Raw genomic sequence first — 19,113 nt, 5'->3', positions numbered from 1 at the left:
CAGAGAGAAATGTAGTACAGTTAAAACTCTATAAATTAATAATGTGAGGACCGGAGAAATTTATTAATTTAGAGAGTTATTAATTTATCGATAAATTAATAATTATTAATTTAAAGAGTTTTTAAGTAATTATACTATACATACCAAACAAAAAGGCAAATTAGTCTATGCCTCTTAGAATTATGTTGCAAGGAACCTTGGGACTCAATGTAAATTAATAACTACTGTGTTCATATGCATTGGAAATCAATAATGACTTTTGAAGTACAGTAAATGTAAACAAGAGGAACAAATGTGTTCAATATATTCTTAAGCAAGTTTGGCATATATAAATTACATGAATGCGTTAGAGTATTTAAACCATATCTCACAAGATGGCTTCTCATCTAAAAGGTGTTGCAAAATCAACTATGTCAGATCAAATACGTAAGGAGTTGTGTGAGTACAAGAGAGATAATCCTGCAAGCACACAAAAACACTTGCAGATATGGCTTGAGGGAAAACTTGAGTTGAAAGTTAGTCAAGGAACAATATCAAACACACTTAAGCGGTCAGATGACTATCTCTCTACTGAAATAGAAAAGGGAAGAGCAGAGATCAAAAGACACAAACCAACAAAATATCTTGACATGGAGAAGGTTGTTTGTGAGTGGTTTCTCCAGCATCAAGAACATGTGAATATCACAGGAGAATGAATTTTGCAGAAGGCAAGAGATACAATGAAACTCGTGTACCCTCATGATGATCCAGATTTTAACTTCTCTATAGGATGGCTTGGGAAATTCAAGCACCGACATGGCATAAAGTCATTTCGTTGTTTTGGCGAGAGTGGGACTGTTGATGTACAAGACATGGAGCAGAAATTGGTATCGATTCGGGAGAAAATTGATCAATTCCCACTGAAAGATGTTTTCAATATGGATGAAACTGGGTTGTTTTATAGGCTACAAGCTAATTCACTAGCAACAAAACAACTTGAAGGAAGAAAACAAGATAAAGAAAGGCTGACGGTAGTTATTTGTTTCAATGAAGATGGCTCTGAAAAAATCCCTCTATGGATTATTGGGAAATATGCAAAGCCTCGTTGCTTCAAGAATGTCAACATGAATAGCTTGGATTGCCAATATCGAGCTAGCAAAAAAGCATGGATGACTAATGTGCTTTTTGATGAATATGTTCATTCATTTGACCAAATGATGCATGGTAGAAGAGTTCTACTTGTGGTGGATAATTGTCCAGCACATCCAAGAAATATTGAAGGGCTAAGAAACGTTGAGTTGTTCTTCTTGCCACCCAACATGACATCAAAGATTCAACCTTGCGATGCTGGGATAATAAGAGCTTTTAAGATGCATTTGCGTAGAAGGTTTTACCGCAAAATATTGGAAGGTTATGAGGTAGGACAATCTGATCCAGGGAAGATAAATGTCCTTGATGCTATCAATTTGGCAATCCCAGCTTGGATGATAGATGTTCGAAAAGAAACAATAGCGAATTGCTTTCAACACTGTAAAATTCGTTCAGCTAGTGACGTTGCAAGAAATTTGGATGAATCCACTTTTGATGAAGAAACTCAAGACCTTGAGACTATGATCAATCAATGTGGCTATCGTAATAAGATGGATATCGATAATCTAATGAACTACCAAGGTGAAAATGAAGCATGTTCGGAGGTTCAGAGTTTAGAAGATATTTTGGGTACTATCATTGAGAACAATGCAGAGGATGACAGCGAAGATGATATGGTGTCTTTGGAGCCTGTTACGTGAAAGGAAGCACTTATGGCGTCGAACACTCTTCACAACTTTATGATACAATACAAAAATACAACACCTGAGCTATTGGATGCAATAAGAAAAGTTAGAGATGAGCTCCAAATAGACTTGAACTTTAAAGGAAAACAGACAACTATTGAATCATATTTCAATAGAGTGTAATATATTTTTTTTTAGTTTCTATGAATTATTAATTTATGATTTTCTTGGGACCGAAAATTATAAAGGGATCTCACGAAAAATTATTATCTTATTATTTTATTGAGTTTTCCAATTTTTTGCATTGGCCCATGTCGGGACCGGAAAAATTTATTATTTTAGAGAGTTTATTAATTTACCGAGTATTAATTTAAAGAGTTTCTACTATAGTATACTACACTGAATTTGATGAATTTAAGGAGGAATTAGAAAGAAAAAAATGGGATGAGGAGTTGACAAGCTTCATTGAAGGTAGTATTGATGTAGCTATTGTCAAGGAATTCTACGCAAACCTCTATGACCTAGAAGACAAGTCACCTAAGCAGGTGAGGGTCAGTGGTCATCTGATCAAATTTGATGAAGATACTTTGAACACTTTTCTGAAGACCCCAGTGATTCTGGAAGAGGGGGAAAATCTTTGTGCTTATTCCCGGTTTGCACTCCTGAGGCTTGATCCTCAGGAGTTGGCTGCTAAGCTTTGCATCCCAGGGAGGGGATTTTAGCTAAATGTTGATGGTCAGCCTTTGAAGATTTTAAGGAAGAACATGACCACTTTAGCTCAGAAATGGAGCATTCTTTCCTTTTCTAACTTGGTTCCTACCTCCCACACATCTGATGTCACATTAGACAGGGCCAAGTTAATCTATGGAATAATTATGAAGATGGACATCAATGTGGGTTACCTCATCTCTCACCAGATCTCTATTATAGCACAACATGACTCCTCTAGGCTTAATTTCCAGCCTTAATCACAGCTTAGTGTAAAGCTAGAGGAGTCACATTAGATTCTAGATCACTAAAGTGCCTCAGCCCTGCCATTAACTTGGCATATATTAAGAAGAACTGTTGGAATCTAGATGATCGAACAATGACATTCAGAGGGCCAAAGAAGACCAGGGGAAAGAGATTAGAGGCCCCTACTACTTCAGCAGCACTAGAAACTGCCGCACCTTCTTCATCCACAGCTCCAGCACCTCCCAGTTTGACTCCAGCATAGACTCCAGCTATTCCTGCTCCATTTCCATTTCGGCTTCTAGCTCTTTCATCTTCTGGACCATCAAAGTTTTTATTTACATCAGAGATGCTTCATTCTATGCTCCAGAGCTTACACAGGGGGCAGGCCATTATCATGCAGAGCCTTTAGAGCTTGGGCCTGCCATTCATCATGAGCATGGATGAGTTTGACACACAGGTGGCCTGGCCAGGAGCCCAACCTTCTTCTTCTAGAGGGGGTGGGACCTCCGCAGCCCAGGAGCCTGCAGCAGCAGCTGAGGAGCCAGCAGAGGGGGAGGATGAGCTCACTCCTCCTGAGGCCTTTTATTATGATACAAATGTACACATGGCTCAGGAGGAGGAGACTTCTACAGATCAGATGCTAGAGCCACCTCCTGTACCAGCCTCTAAGGAAACCTTGACATCAGTACCAGCCTTGGAGCCAGAGCAGCCCATTCTTCAGGATGTACCAGCTGCTCCAGTGCTGGATTTAAACGAAGATCAGCCACAGGATGAGCAGGATGTTTAAATTCCATTTTGTTTTAATTTCTACAAATTATGAACAGTTTAGTTTATCAGTTATTTAATTGCTTTATGTTTTAGTCATTTAAATTTCACTCTTTTGAAATTCCAGTTATTTTAGTGTTGTTGAGTGCTTGTACAAAAAGCTTGTTTGAATAGTGAAATGATTGAAATTGCTATTTAGTGGTGTGTTTTGTTTGAAATGAATGGTTGTGTTTGTGAATGAATTGATTGAGCAAATGTATGAATTGAGTGGATTGGAATGATTAGATGTTTGTTTTGATCAAGATTGCAATCATTAGAAGAGAATGAACATGTGATTGGAAGTATGACTGAAAATGTTAGTCAGTTTGTCAAATTGATTGTGAAGGAATACATTGACCACATCCCGGTGAGAGTGTGATCCTTAAATTTTGAGAGAAACGACTATCATTTAGTACTGATTTTTGCATGAATCTCTAAAGTATGGACTGAATGCATGAATTGAGGATGATGAAGGCCATGTTTGATTGTGATAGCCACTTAGCCAAAAAGCTGACCCTGTGCTCAAATAATATCCCTTACACCCAGTTTGAGCTAAATGAATTATTAATTGATTCAACCCTGAGCCTATACAATGTTATTTCTTGCTACCTTGTCTTAGGTTGTAGGAGAGCATCATCCACAGAGGCTTGGTTCAAAGCACATTTGTCCCAAATTTGGGCGAGTAATTATCAAGGTAAATTTGATCCAAATTTGGGGGAGATACTGGGTAAGAATTGAAATGGTCAAAGTAAATAGCATACACACACTATTTTTGTATATACATATACTATTTCTGTATATATGTGTTAAAAAAAATTGTAAATATGGATCAATCTAATAAGTGTGTATGATGTAATTCCATGAATGAAAGCTGAGTGTCTAAATCAAGGCAGGTATGGGATATGAATGAAAAAAAAAGAAGAAGAAGAAAGTAAAGGTTTATCTATGGATGAATGCTCTCCAAGAACCTAAGCTTTTGAATCCTAGAAAAATCATGATTTGTTGGTAGCCTAACCCCATTACAAGCCTAGAAAGTCCTTCGGATTCATTTTGTGTGTTCATTGCTGTATGATATGAGATAAAATGCAAAGGTTGGGACTTCTGTTAGTTGTTTATGATGGAATGAGCCTAAACACTTTAGCTTGAGTGAAACAATGACTGTGAGATTTTGGTTGATGATCCTTCCTTGATTTTTGTCATCCTTACTAGCTTATTTCAGTTGTGACTCTAATGCACATGTTCCTATCTTTGAAAAGTTGCATGTTTGTGAAAAGCAATTGATTGAAGCATTCCATGATATTCATTTCATATGGTTGAATTTTTTTTGTGAAGCAAACACCATTTTGATTGACCACTATATTTTGTCACTTGAGGACAAGTGAATTGTTCTTTCTTTGCTTGAGATCAAGCAAAATTGTAAATTTGGGGGAGTTTGTTAGTCGTCTTATACGACTAACTTTTGTATAGAAAACATTTTCCAAAACTTGTATAGTTTCCCCAATTTTTATAGTTATTTTTGTAGGGATTTGTAAGTAAATCTTGTTTTCTTGTTATAGTTGTCTCTAGAATACTTTCCATTGGATTTAATGATGAAATATGTTCAATTTCAGGTTAAAAGAGGCTAAATCTTGAAGTGCTAAAAATGGTAGTTGTGCTCAGCTCACCATTTGGGCTCAGCGCTCATCCATCGCTAAGTGCAGCTTCAGCGTGCTTAGCGAGACAGAATCAACTGCAAGGCTTGGCTTCCACTAACGATTGCTTTAGGTACTCAAAACCTGCAAAACAGATTAGATCTGACAAAATCTACAACAACCTTAGCATCATTAGTTCTAGTGGGCTTGGCTTCCACCCATTTTGAAACATAATCAACTGCAAGGAGAATGTAAACATAACCAAAAGATACAGGAAAAGGGCCCATGAAATCTATACCCCATACATCAAACACCTCACAAAATAGCATAGGTTGCTGAGGCATTTGTTGTCGCCATGTAAGTGCATTTCCTGCTCTCTGACACTGCTCACAAGTGCTACAAATCTTCCACGCATCTTTAAAGATGGTGGGCCAATAAAAGCCATAGTCAAGCACCTTGCGAGCTGTCCTTTGAACACCCAGATGACCTCCCGGTGCGGAAGAATGACAGAATTGCTGGACTGAGTCAGTCTCATGATCTGGAATGCATCGTCTAATGACCTGATCACTGCACAATTTCCACAAGTAGGGGTCATCCCAAATAAAATGCTTAGCATCACTTTTAATTTTATCTTTTTGAGCTTTAGATGCTAAGGGAGGAAAAATAGAAGCAACTACTGACAATGTTAGTAAACTAGGGAGTAGAAAGAGAATTAGAAATACTATACAATATATAAAAATGATCATCCAGGAAATCATCCCGAATGGGTGAGTCCTCATCAGACACATGTTTTATCCGACTCAAATGATCAGCAACCAAATTTTGTGCTCCGCTCCTATCATGGATCTCCAAGTCAAATTCTTGGAGCCAGAGCATCCATCGGATCAACCTAGGCTTTGAATCAACCTTCTTCAACAAGTACTTTAAAGTTGCATGGTCAGTATAAACAATAATGCGAGTACCAAGCAAATAAGAACGAAATTTTTCAAGAGCAAAAACTATGGCTAGTAGCTCTTTCTCAATAGTAGTATAATTCGCTTGGGCAGCATCTAAAGTCCTAGAAGCATAATATATCACCCTAGGCAATTTATCAATTTTATGAGCAAGGACGGCCCTCAATGCATAATTGGATGCATCACACATAAGCTCAAAAGGGACTGTCCAGTCGGGTGCCTGGATGATGGGGGTGGTAGTCAGTGCTCTTTTGAGGCAATCAAAAGCTTCTTTGCATTTATCATGAAAGTCAAACTCCACCTCCTTTGGCAACAAGTTGGATAGTGGAAGGGCTACTTTGCTAACATCTCTTATAAAGCGCCTATAGAATCTTGCATGACCAAGAAAAGATCGCACCTCTCGCACGCAAGAGGGGTAAGGCAATTGTGAAATAACAGAAATTTTTGCAGAATCTACTTCAATGCCCTTATTGGAAATAATGTGGCCTAAAACTATACCTTGCTCAACCATAAAATGACATTTTTCAAAATTTAGAACAAGGTTAGTTTCAGTGCATCTATTCAAAACCTTTTCCAGACTATCCAAAAAAATGTCAAAAGAGGATCGATATACAGTGAAATCATCCATAAACACCTTTATGCAATTTTCTAAAAAATTACTAAAAATACTAATCATGCACCGCTGGAAGGTACCAGGGGCATTGCATAGGCCGAAAGGCATCCTCCTATAGGAAAAAGTGCCGAAGGGGCAGGTGAATGTGTTTTTTTCCTGATCCTCAGGAGCAATAGTGATTTTCATATAACCAGAAAAACCATTAAGTAAATGGTAGTGAGATTTACCTACCAGGCGTTCAAGCATCTGGTCAATGAATGGTAGGGGAAAATGGTCCTTTTTGGTAACCTAGTTCAGCCTCCTATAGTCGATGCAGACTCTCCAACTGTTCTACACCCGAGTAGGAATCAACTCCTCCTTCTCATTTTTTATCACGGTGAGGCCGATTTTCTTCAGGACTACCTGGACGGGACTCACCCATTGGCTGTCGGAGATAGGATAAATGATTCCAGCTTGCAAAAGCTTGGTTACCTCCTTCTTCACTACATCAAGAATTACCTGGTTGAGTCTTCTCTATGGCTGTCTTACTGGTTTAGCCTCATCCTCTAAATTTATCTGATGCATACATATGGATGGGCTAATACCAGGAATGTCCGCCAGGGTCCAGCCTATAGCCTTCTTATGCTTCTTGAGAACTGATAACAACTTCTCCTCTTGCTCATCAGCAAAGGAGGCAGATATAATTACTGGAAAACTTTTGCTATCATCCAAGTAAGCATATTTTAAATTTGATGGCAGAGGCTTCAATTCTGGTGTGGCCGGCTGGATAGTGGTAGAAAGAGATGGTTTCTCAGCCTGTACCTCATAAAGAAAGTCAGAAGTATGTGTACTTCCTGAAACATGGTTAGTTCTATCTGACTCTAGAAAATCAATCTCAAGAGGTAAAACATCAGGCATGTAATCAATATCAAATTCAGACATATGATCAAGTACAAATTTTGATTCAATGCATGAAGAGTGACAGACATGTAGATTAGAATGAAGATCAGTCATGTATTCATCAACAATATGGTCAATTATTTCAACACGAAATACAGAAAGATCTTCAGATGGGTGTTTCATAGCATCAAGAATATTAAAATGAACAGTTATATCACCAAACTCTATAGATAGTGTGCCTGCATATACATCTATCTTAGTTCTAGCAGTTTTCATAAAAGGTTTGCCTAGAATGATGGGAACTAATCCTTTAGAAAATCCCTCCTCCATATTCAAAATATAAAAATCAACAGGGAAAATCAGTTCACCAACTTTAACTAAGACATCTTCTATGAAACCATCAGGATAGGCAACACTTCTATTAGCTAAATGAATTACCACATCAGTTGACTGCAAGGGACCAAGAGATAGAGAATTAAAAATAGACAGAGGCATCACACTAACAGAAGCTCCTAAATCTAGCATGTCATTGTCAAACTTATTGTTCCCTAAAATACAAGGTATGCTGAATGTACCTGGATCTTTACATTTTTCAGGGATTTGGGGAACAGATTTACGAATCAATGCGGAGACATTTCTGCCCATACTAATTCTTTCACTTCCTTTAAGCTTCCGCTTATTAGTGCACATCTCTTTCAAGAATTTAGCATATCTTGGAATTTGGTTTATTGCATCTAGCAAAGGTATGCTTACCTCTACTTTTCTAAATGTTTCCAAGATCTCCTTCTCTGCCTCTTCCATTTTTTTGCTGGAAATTGCTCTTGGAGGGAATGGAAGAGGGATATGTTGCTTCTGTAAATCAGAATTACCAATGGAAAATTCACCTGCATAGAAATTGTTAGGTAACTTACTCTTTAAATTTTTGTCATCATCTTTTTCTGGAGTAGAGTGAGGTTGGGCAGGTTCATTTGCGGATGAGGAAGATGTTACTGGTTGAGGTCCTTGACACTGCTTTCCCAACCTCAATGAAATGGCACTCACATTTTTGGGATTCTGGACAGATTGAGAAGGCAATCTGTCAGAATTCTAGGACTGTTGTTGATTTAACTGTGTAGCCAATTGTCCCATCTGATTAGTTAAGCTCTGAATGGAGGCTCTGGTCTCTTGTTGAAACTGCATGTTTTGCATAGTCATTTGCCTCACAAGTTCTTCAAGGGAAGGTTGCGGAGGAGCCTCAACTGTTTGCTGTTTCTGGGGCTGTTGTTGTTGTTGTTGCTGTTGTGAAGGATTCGACCATCTAAGGTTGGGATGATTCCTCTACCCGGGGTTGTACCTATTGCTGGAGAGGTCATAATTGTTCTGTTGTGGCTGATTTTGCTGCTGAGGTTAAGGAGGTCTATTGTAGATGTTTGCAGCATAAGCTTCAGGCTGTTCAATTGCTCTAGATTGTTGCACAGAAGGGCAAAGGTCTGTGTGGTGGTCGACAGAGGAGCATAAACCATAGAGTCTAGCGACAGGTGCAGATTTTTTATTCATGGCCAGTTGGGTTACCAGGTTAACCAAGGCATCTAGTTTACCTTCAAGCTTCTTAGTCTCAGCTGATGAAGATAAATTCGTGGCTACTTCATGCACTCCTCTAAGAATAATAACATCATTTCTTGCACTGAATTGTTGGGAGTTGGAAGCCATCTTCTCAATCAAATTCTTAGCTTCAGCAGGGGTCATATCACCAAGAGCTCCACCACTGGTAGCATCAATCATACTCCACTCCAGGTTGCTAAGTCCCTCATAGAAATATTGAAGAAGGAGTTGCTTAAAAATCTGGTGGTGAGGGCAGCTTGCACACAATTTCTTGAATATTTCCCAGTACTCATATAAGCTTTCTCCACTAAGTTGCCTGATGCCTGAAATGTCTTTTCTGATGGCAGTGGTCCTAGATGCAGGGAAGAATTTCTCCAAGAACACCCTCTTAAGGTCATCCCAACTAAAAATGGACCTGGGAGCAAGGTAGTATAGCCAATCTTTTGCCACTCCCTCCAGAGAATGAGGAAAATCCTTTAGAAAGATATGATCTTCTTGGACATCCGGGGGCTTCATGGTGAAACAAACAATATGGAACTCCTTAAGATGCTAATAAGGATCTTCACCTGCAAGACCATGAAACTTGGGCAGCAAATGTATTAGTCCTGTCTTGAGAACATATGGAACACCCTCATCAGGATATTGAATGCATAAGCTTTCATAAGTGAAATCAGGTGTAGTCATCTCCCTAAGAGTCCTCTCACGAGGTGGAGGTTGAGCCTTGTTCTCAGTATAAAAATTAGTAGTGGAATGTTCAAAATCAGAATATTCAGAATCACCCTCAACAGAATGCTCAAAATGCACAAAATGACTAGGATGAACACTATGCCTAACAAATCTATGAAAGGTTCTATCATTTTCAGGATCAAAGGGTTGTAAATCACCTGGATTGCCCCTAGTCATGCACTATATGCAACAAATAATGTGTTTCTCAACAAGCGCCTAACAAGGGGATAAAACTACAACTATACTCAAACGATATCAAAATGAGTTGAAATTTTGTGAGGAACACCCTAAAATCATGAAAAGATAGCACAAAAAATTTCAAACAAAAATTCAAAGTCTAACTATGGAAACTGCCTAAGGAAAGTTTAGAAAAATAGAACAATAAAACTTGAAAAATAAAAAATAATAATAATAATAAAAACTTAGTAAACAGGAGATTTTGGCTAGTTAAAGACCTCAACCGAGCTTTGCTGGGTTGCCATAGTATGGAAAAAAAATTTCTACCCCAAATGCATATATAATAATAGTCGTTTTGATACACGGAGCAAAAGTTATGGTCGTTTTAAGTTTTGCTAAAAATAAGTTCTCAAAGTTATGACCAAGTGTTCCTGGTATTTTTCACACAAAATATGGGTCAAAAGAACCTACCACACAAAAATTCAACCAAAAATAACAACCCTAACTATAAAAAAAAATCGCCAATTAAATTGGCAATAGCCGTCGCTAATGTAATGTTGTGTGAACAGTAACACAGAATCAGTTTCTAATTCCGTCGCTAAGCAGTATTCATAGCAAAACATAAAACTAAAACAGGAAAAGCGTTGAACAAAGGGTACTACTAAATTGCAAAATAGAACATCAAATAAAACAAAACAACACACTAACACAATATACTAACACAACACGAACACACTAAACAAAAGAAGTAAACGTAAAACAACTAAACATAAAACATGAATCACTAGCTATTATGAACCTTTGGACCACTGCTCCCCGGCAACGGCGCCAAATTTGATCGAGGCCGTACCCGAATCAAATAAGCATTAAAATGTAGTAACTAGGAAGTGATCCTAGGTCGTTTCCCAGCGAGCAATGATACACCAATTGTTCATGACAGATAGTAGGAAAATAGTAACGAATGGGGGGGGGGGGTTGTTTGCTTTTGTAAATTAAACAGTGAGTAAAATTGAATTAGAAAATATCAAAATTAAAACATGTTGCTTCCCCTTGATTCACAAGCAAGTCTCTTATCCTAGTTTAGGAGAGTTTATCCTTATTCAGTTCAACCACTTAATCCAACCCTAAATTAAATTACTAAGTGAAATTTAACATAAGGCATTCATTATGTGATTAAGCAACACATACACCAATTACTCATAAACGATCATTAAGCATGAACGTAAATTAAGTGTAGAGACAATTAATCAAGCACTAAGCATGCATGAATTAATAGCAACAAATTCAGAGTAATTAGTGAAGAGGAAAAACTGAATAGAATTTAATAGTAATAATAGAACCTCAAAGAGAACTGGGCTTGATCCTCAAGAGAAAACAACGCTGGGGACTTAGCCTTCCATTAATCAATAGAGAATGAAATTATAGATTGAAGAACGAAAACTAAAAACTGGAATTGTAAAATGAAAAAGTGTCTAAAAGAAGAAGAGAAGCCTAACACTAAAAATGAAAAAAGGAGAAAAAGAAGAGAGAGAAGAAAGGGCCTAAACTAGAACCTTGGTGTTGTTATATAGTTTTTCCAGCCCCAAAGCTTACAAATCTGTTTTAAATCCAAGCCCATAATTAAAATCAAATCAAATCTAGATAAGATAACATCTAGATGAAATAATATCTAGATGATATCAAATCTAAATAATATCTAGATAAGATAAAGTCTAGATAAGATAAAATCTTGTAGAATAAAATAGTCTGCCCTCTTCAAGTCCAAGCCCAATTCTGGATTCAAGCTCAATGCTTCATTAATTCTTGAAATTAGATTAAAAACATCAAATTAGCTGAATGGGCCCAAATAATAAAACTGCCTAATTAATTTGACAATTAAGATTAATCAGTACTTAAAATGGTGCAAAAAGGGTTAAGAAATAGGAGAAAATAATGGCACATCAACCAGACATGAAAAGTCTATAAAAGCAAGACCTTGACTTGCATTTCAATAACTCTTACAATCTTTTTGAACTTCTTCTTCTTCTTCCTTTGCCCAAAAAGCTTTCTAAGTTTTCTGGTTTCCAAACCTTGTTCTTTCACAAAAAACAAAAATGTGCTATATCTTTTCATTCTCTTCTCCCTTTGCCAAAAAGAAATCGACAAGGACTAACCGCCTGAATTCTTTTTGTGTCTGTCTTCTCCCTTTTCCAAAAGAACAAAGGACTAATCGCCTGAATTCTTTTGTGTCTCCCTTCTCCCTTTTCAAAGAATTCAAAATGACACAGTCTGAGAATTCTTTTGATTCTTCCCTTTCCCTTAAACAAAAGATTTCTAAGGACTAACCGCCTGAGATATCTTTTGTTTCCCCTTCACAAAGATTCAAAGGCCTAACCGCCTGAGAACTTTCTCTTAACACATTGGAGGGTACATCCTTTGTGGTACAAGTAGAGGGTACATCTACTTGGGTTGTTGTAACTGAGAACAAGAGAGGGTACATCTCTTGTGGATCAGTTCAAGTGGAGGGTACATCCACTTGGTTGTTCAAAGAGAACAAGGGAGGGTACATCCCTTGTGGATCTTGGCTTGTAAAGGTTTTTACAAGGTTGAAAAGAAATCTCTAGGACCGCAGGTTGCTTGGGGACTGGATGTAGGCACGAGTTGTTGCCGAACCAGTATAAATTCTTGTGTTTGTCTTCTTCTTCCCTACACTCTTTAATTTCCGTTGTCCATTTTAATTATCACTTTTACTTTTGGTTAAGTTTATATTTTTGTCTTTACTTTCTTAACATTATAGTAAAAGCCTAATTGAATCTAGTAACATTAAGAAGGATAGATTTTTAATTAGTAAAGGTTCATTAATAATTAATTCAACCCCCCCTTCTTAATTATTCCGAGGCCACTTGATCCAACAAATGTGTCGTATATGAGGCCAAGCTATATGGTGGTAAGGGCTTCTGATGGTAGCCTCATGACGTGAGAGAAGAGATTGATCTCCCGATTCAAATTGGGCCACACACGTGCCAGATAACTTTCCAAGTAATGGACATAAGCCCCGCCTATATTTGGTTTTTAGGTTGCCCTTGGATCCATTCTATTGGGGTGGTCCCATCAACATTGCACCATAAATTGAAGTTTATAGTGAAGGGTCAGCTAGTTATAGTGTCGAGCAAAGAAGATATACAAGTGAGTTGTTCATCTTCTACGCCCTATGTGGAAGTTGAGGAAAAGTCACTGGAAACATCTTTGCAAGCAGTAGAAATTGTGAGCAATGCTTATGTGGAGTCTCCTTCGGTACAACCACGTTTATCTGGTGCCTCCTTAATGGTGGCTTGAGTTATGTTGAGAGATGGTTATGAGCCTGGAATGGGTTGGGGCCAGAACAGTGATTGCTTGACAAACTTGGTGGAGTTTGCTGAAAACTGTGGGAGGTTTGGTCTGGGTTACAAGTCTATGAATGCTGACAAAAGGAGGATTTCTTTGGAAAGGAAAGAAAGAAGCCTAGCCCGTTTACAAGGGTGGGGACCACAGGTTGAGAGGATCCCTATCTGTCGCATCAACGAGAGCTTTGTCAATGCGGGGTGGATGCATGAGGATCAAGTTGTTGTACTGGATGAAGAAACCAATCAAGATCAATCAAATTGGGTGTAGCCGTGTTCCCCGGGCTTTGAATTAAAGAATTGGCAGATCATGGGGCGACTCGAGATTTTTGTGTCAAAATCAATTTAATCAAGTAGTTTGAACCCTATTGTTGGGCCTAGGCTTTAGGGTCCGCTTCCCTTGTTGGCCATACTTTTTCTTTAAACATTCCAGCGACTATAAATATACAACCTTTTTTTTATATGTTCCCTCGCTCACTTTCTTCCATTTCATTTTTCTGCATATTTATTTTCGTTGTGATTAAATGATTTGACGCAGATCCAACAATGAAACTTGAGATGTCCCTAAAGATAAAGGAGGAAATGAAGAAGCAATTCGATGCAGGTTTATTGGCCATTGCCCGGTACCCAGAATGGGTTGCCAATATCGTGCCAGTCTCGAAAAAGGATGGGAAAGTGCGAATGTGCATGGACTATCGGGATCTAAATCGAGCCAGTCCAAAGGATAACTTTCCTTTACCGCACATCGACATTCTCGTAGATAACACGGCTAGTTTTGCCCTATTCTCTTTCATGGATGGGTTTTCAGGTTATAACCAGATAAGGATGGCACCCGAGGATATGGAAAAGACAACTTTCATTACTCTATGGGGAACCTTCTTGATGCAATCCTACCCCGCAAGGGCATTAGATAAAAGACTCCAAGTGGATTGGGCCAGAGATGCAAGAGAAGGCCCTAGGGTTCTCATGAGCCTTAGGGTAGATTTCGGGCCCATGGGCTAATTATGAGTCCACTTATCTTTGTACATATTAGATTAAGGCTTCATTTTTTTGGGCCTTGTACTTAGGGCTCCATAATGTAGGTAGGGTACCCTTGAAATGTAGGATTTTTCAGTCCTTGTATTTTAGGGCACCTAGACTAGTTTTTATATTAGGGGTAGTTTTGTAATTTCACATGCATTGAGTGAATATTTGATGTGTGTGTTGGTAAATAAATTTAATTGAATTGGGAGAAGCCCAATCCAATTATATTTTAGAGGGGGAGGTGAGCATTTGCTTGCTACACCCCATTGCCACATCATATAGTCACACTTTGTGCATGTCCTTCATGCTTTACATGCCTTATGACACTTAAGCACACTTAGTGGAGTGTAACGACCCGCCTCGTCGCTACGGTATCCACACTCTAATATTCGATAATTTCAATTTTTATAAAAAGAACTCAATTTTTTATTATGTAAATAGAAGTGATTTTGTCACAACATAAATTCATCCAACAACACGCCATTACTTAAGGGAATATGCATAATTACATAGATACAATAATTGGGTACATGTCATACACATAACGAAAATTAAATATGTTCATATATATAATTAAAATTCAAGTTTTACATCTTTAACTCAACAAAATAAAACTTAAAAACCAACTACGGGGGAGTTGATTACAAAACACAACTCTCTCCCAAAATAACGCCAACGTCATCACGTCGGCTCGGCGGCTCCTCACCAGAATCTTACTCCCTACACCCTGCCACTGTCATTCTGCTCCCACGAACAAGGTTCGTGATCATCACAGGTATCAACCACACGATACAAAATTGCAAGGGTGAGTTTATTATAAAAGAACCAATACCAATTCCAAATAACCACAATTAGCAAGGAACATAGGCAAACATGATAAGCATACACAACAATCATTACTCAACACTCATATCCAACAAATATTCATTATTCACATCCAACAATTACTCATCATCCATCCATGGACCCAATCAAGACTGCACAGAATAATGCATGCACCTGACTCAACACTCAAATGCAATGTGGTACGTACCAACAACAACCAAATCTCAGGAAATAGCCTAAGCGTGTCCACACAACACTCTCACTTAGGGAACTGTGTTGAGTTTGTCAAGACCACTCGGTTGTGCACATAACAGCCCCACTTCCATAGGTGATCAGCCTAGGAGCCCAAAGGTATTCCTTACCAGGTGACAGCCCCCTAGTACAAAGTACACTTGGCCACAATTACTCTATTTCCTGTGTCGTATGAGCTACGATCACGGCCAAAAGTAAGTGCCAAAGACCATGGACCAATTAAAGCGCCTAAGCATCCCCTCAGAAATGCTTAGATTCTCTAACCACGCTAGTTACCCACGTCTGGGCCATCCGACAAGGTCAGTGCACTCTACCCCCCATGACATACACTTCATACGACGTATGATCGTGGCCAAAAGCTAGTGCCAAAGACCCTGGAAGGTCAGTGCACAGTGCCCCCCGCGATCATACACAATATCCAACGTATGAACGTGGCCAAAAGCTAGCGCCAAAGACCCTGAAAGGTCAGTGCATAGTGCCCCCCACGAACATACACAACATGCACATGCCAATGCATTTCCAACATCAATCAACAAATCGTATTTCCATGTCATTCACAACATAAATATCATCTCATCTCAATGACGTTATCAACAACAACAACAACCTCATTTCATATTCACATATTCATCAATAATAACAATTCATGTTGACATGGTCTTTATTAACAACATCATCTCAAATCAATATCATCATAATTATCATTATCATCACATATCAATTAAAATCCTCAATAGCAACATCAACAACAATTCAAACAAACACAACAATATCATTTCCACACGCACGATCTTCAAACAACACATTTAAAACAACCAAAACAATATCATTCATCACAATACATATATATATATATATCGCATCCCATTAGTTAAAACGTAATTTTCTTTGAAGAAAAATCAGCATGCAACAGGGACAGGCAGATATCCTCATAGCTAGGTTCCCTGACCCTAACTATGGTGTTAAAACGGTAAATTTTATAATAAACTCCCCTTACCTATCGTGAGCTACCCCGCGGATTCCTCGTCGCGTCACTTGAAGATTCCTTTTTGTCCTTGCTCATCGATTCCACACAAGCCTCTACCATGCCAAAACGAAGGAGACTTAGTATGGATTTCAGAAAACAAAGCTAGTAACAGTGCTCTGGGTCAAACACCCACATCACTACATGAAAGAGCTGAGAGCATTTCAGGTTTTACAAAGGAACTTCATTTGGAAATTCCGACCACGCCAATGTGACCGGTGTTCAGTGTAGGTTACGAAAATAACATGATTTCATGAAAGGATAACGTTTACAAAGTCTCTTTCTCTAAGGTTTTTCAAAGGAAGCATAAGACATGCAATGGCGGTTCCAAAGTCAGAAAAGATGCAAATACAAGATGAAACTAACAAGAAACAAGCATAGAACCATGGTTACCTCGAAAGAAAATGAAAGGTCGGATTAGGGTTTCGTTCTCTACCGAAACCGCAAGCCAAGTTGGAAGATTCTGCTTCGGTTGAAGGGTTCCTCTCGGTGTGGGTTTTCAATGGAGAACAATGATGGTTTGTGGTGGCTAATGGTGGCTGTGGGTGATGGAGAAAGTTCTTGGAACTTTAGAAATGGCTTTGGAAGAAAGAAAGAAGAAGAAATGACGTTTTTCCTAAGCTACACGAAAGCAAAGGCTGAAATGCTTAAATAAGAGATGCTCTCAAGAACGGAAGCTTCTAGCACACTCCAGACATCTTCTCAAAGATCATAACGGTCCGATCATGGAAAAGTGTCTTGTGAAGTTGAAAACCAAATTTCGAGAAGATCCAACAGTTAACGAAGGCTGGGCAGCGTTTTTACCGAGGCAACTTCATGTAGCTTTCTCTAGAAGCATCATTAAGAGGCTTTTAGAACCCTCCAGATATCTTCTCAAAGATCCCAACGGTCGGATCATGGACAAGTGTCTTGTAAAGTTGCAGACCAAATTTCGAGAAGATCCAACGGTTAATGAAGGCTAGACAGCGTGTTAATGAAGGCTAGACAGCATTTTTACCGAGGCAGCTTCATGTAGCTTTCTCTAGAATCTTCATTAAGAGGCTTCCTCCAGAAGCTTCCTCGTGGTTTCTTTGAGAAGCTAGATCTATCCACACCCCTCTATTAACTAAATTAACTTCCTTAAAAATAATTACGGATGAAAATAACGCAACAAATAATCAAACATCAAACATAATTACTAATAATATATATATATATATATATATATATATATATATATATATATATATAGATATATATATATATATATATATATATCAGGGTGTTACATGGAGAATCTTGGACTTGATCTTGGATTAGTGGGCTGAACCATAGCTAAAATTCACTAATCATATTAGTGAAATTTTGGCTCCAAAATTTGGCTCCACAAATTCAATTTCAAATTCAAGTAAAATTTGAATAGAAATTCAAATTTCCCTCCAATTTTGTGTGACACTTAGGCTATAAATAGAGGCCATGTGTGTGCATTTTTAAAACTTTGATCATTTGAAAATTAAACTTCAGATTTCAGAGCTCTCTTAGAGCACAAAATTTTGTGCTTTTCTCTCCCTCTCCCTTCATTCATCTCCTTCTTCCTCCAAGCTCTTATTCATGGCCTCATACGGTGGTGAGCTTCTTCTAGACTCATCTTCTCCTTGAAGTGGCATCTCCTCTCTCTCTTCCTTCTCCATTATGTTGTCATTCATCTTCCAAGAAGCAAAGGAATCCATTGATGAAAAATATCCTAGGCCTACAAGCTCCAATGGAGCTTACATCACTTCCGCTATAAGGTGATGTCGTTTGGGCTGAAGAATGCTGGGGCAACATACCAGCGGGCCATGGTAGCATTATTTCACGACATGATGCACAAGTAAATCGAGGTCTATGTAGATTACATGATCGAAATCAAAAATAAAGAAGGAACACCTAGTCAATTTGCGAAAATTGTTCGGGTAACTGCGAAAATACAGGTTGAGACTGAATCCCGCGAAGTGTACGTTTGGGGTAAAGTTCGGAAAGTTGCTTGGCTTTACTGTTAGCCAGAGAGGAATAGAAGTGGATCTGGACAAGGTGAAAGCGATCCTCGAGATGCCCTAGCCACGTACCAAGAAGTAAGTTTGGGGTTTCTTGAAGAGGTTGAACTACATCACAAGATTCATATCACAGTAAACTGCCACTTGCGAGCCTCTTTTTAGATTGTTGCGTAGGAATTAGTCTGTCAAATGGGATGATGATTGTCAAGTGGCATTTGAGAGAATTAAACGGTGACGAATCCTCTTGTGCTCGTGCCACCGATGCCTAGGAGACCACTTATTCTATACATGACAGTATTAGATGAGTCAATGGGATGTATGCTGGGACAACACGATGAATCCGGAAAAAGGGAATGAGCCATCTATTACTTGAGCAAGAAGTTCACTGTGGCGTCCCTAAATAATGGCTGGTTTAATAGTAATAATTTAAATATCAGAAACCATGGGAAATTTTTTTTTCTTATTTTTCTTTTTCTTTCTTTCTCTTTTTCACAGTAATTAAATTCAGAAGGAAAATTATCACTATAGAATCCTGAATGGCCAGTT

At 38.4% G+C, this 19,113-nt stretch overlaps 1 protein-coding gene and 1 pseudogene across 1 annotated transcript; both read left to right on the top strand.

Annotated features, from left to right (window-relative positions):
- Nucleotides 1–368: 368 nt before the first annotated feature.
- LOC114383535 lies at nucleotides 369–1,937 on the top strand (annotated as a pseudogene).
- Nucleotides 1,938–13,977: 12,040 nt separating this feature from the next.
- Nucleotides 13,978–18,631, top strand: LOC114383921. Its single transcript, XM_028343623.1, has 2 exons — nucleotides 13,978–14,231; nucleotides 18,505–18,631. The coding sequence occupies exons 1-2, from the start codon at nucleotides 13,978–13,980 to the stop codon at nucleotides 18,629–18,631; spliced, it is 381 nt and encodes a 126-aa protein (XP_028199424.1).
- Nucleotides 18,632–19,113: the final 482 nt, after the last annotated feature.

This window comes from Glycine soja, chromosome 14, assembly GCF_004193775.1.
Source record: "Glycine soja cultivar W05 chromosome 14, ASM419377v2, whole genome shotgun sequence".
In the NCBI taxonomy this organism is placed as follows: Eukaryota; Viridiplantae; Streptophyta; class Magnoliopsida; order Fabales; family Fabaceae; genus Glycine; species Glycine soja.
The sequence above is the reverse complement of the archived record's forward strand: the minus strand, read 5'-3'. Positions and strand labels throughout refer to the sequence as shown.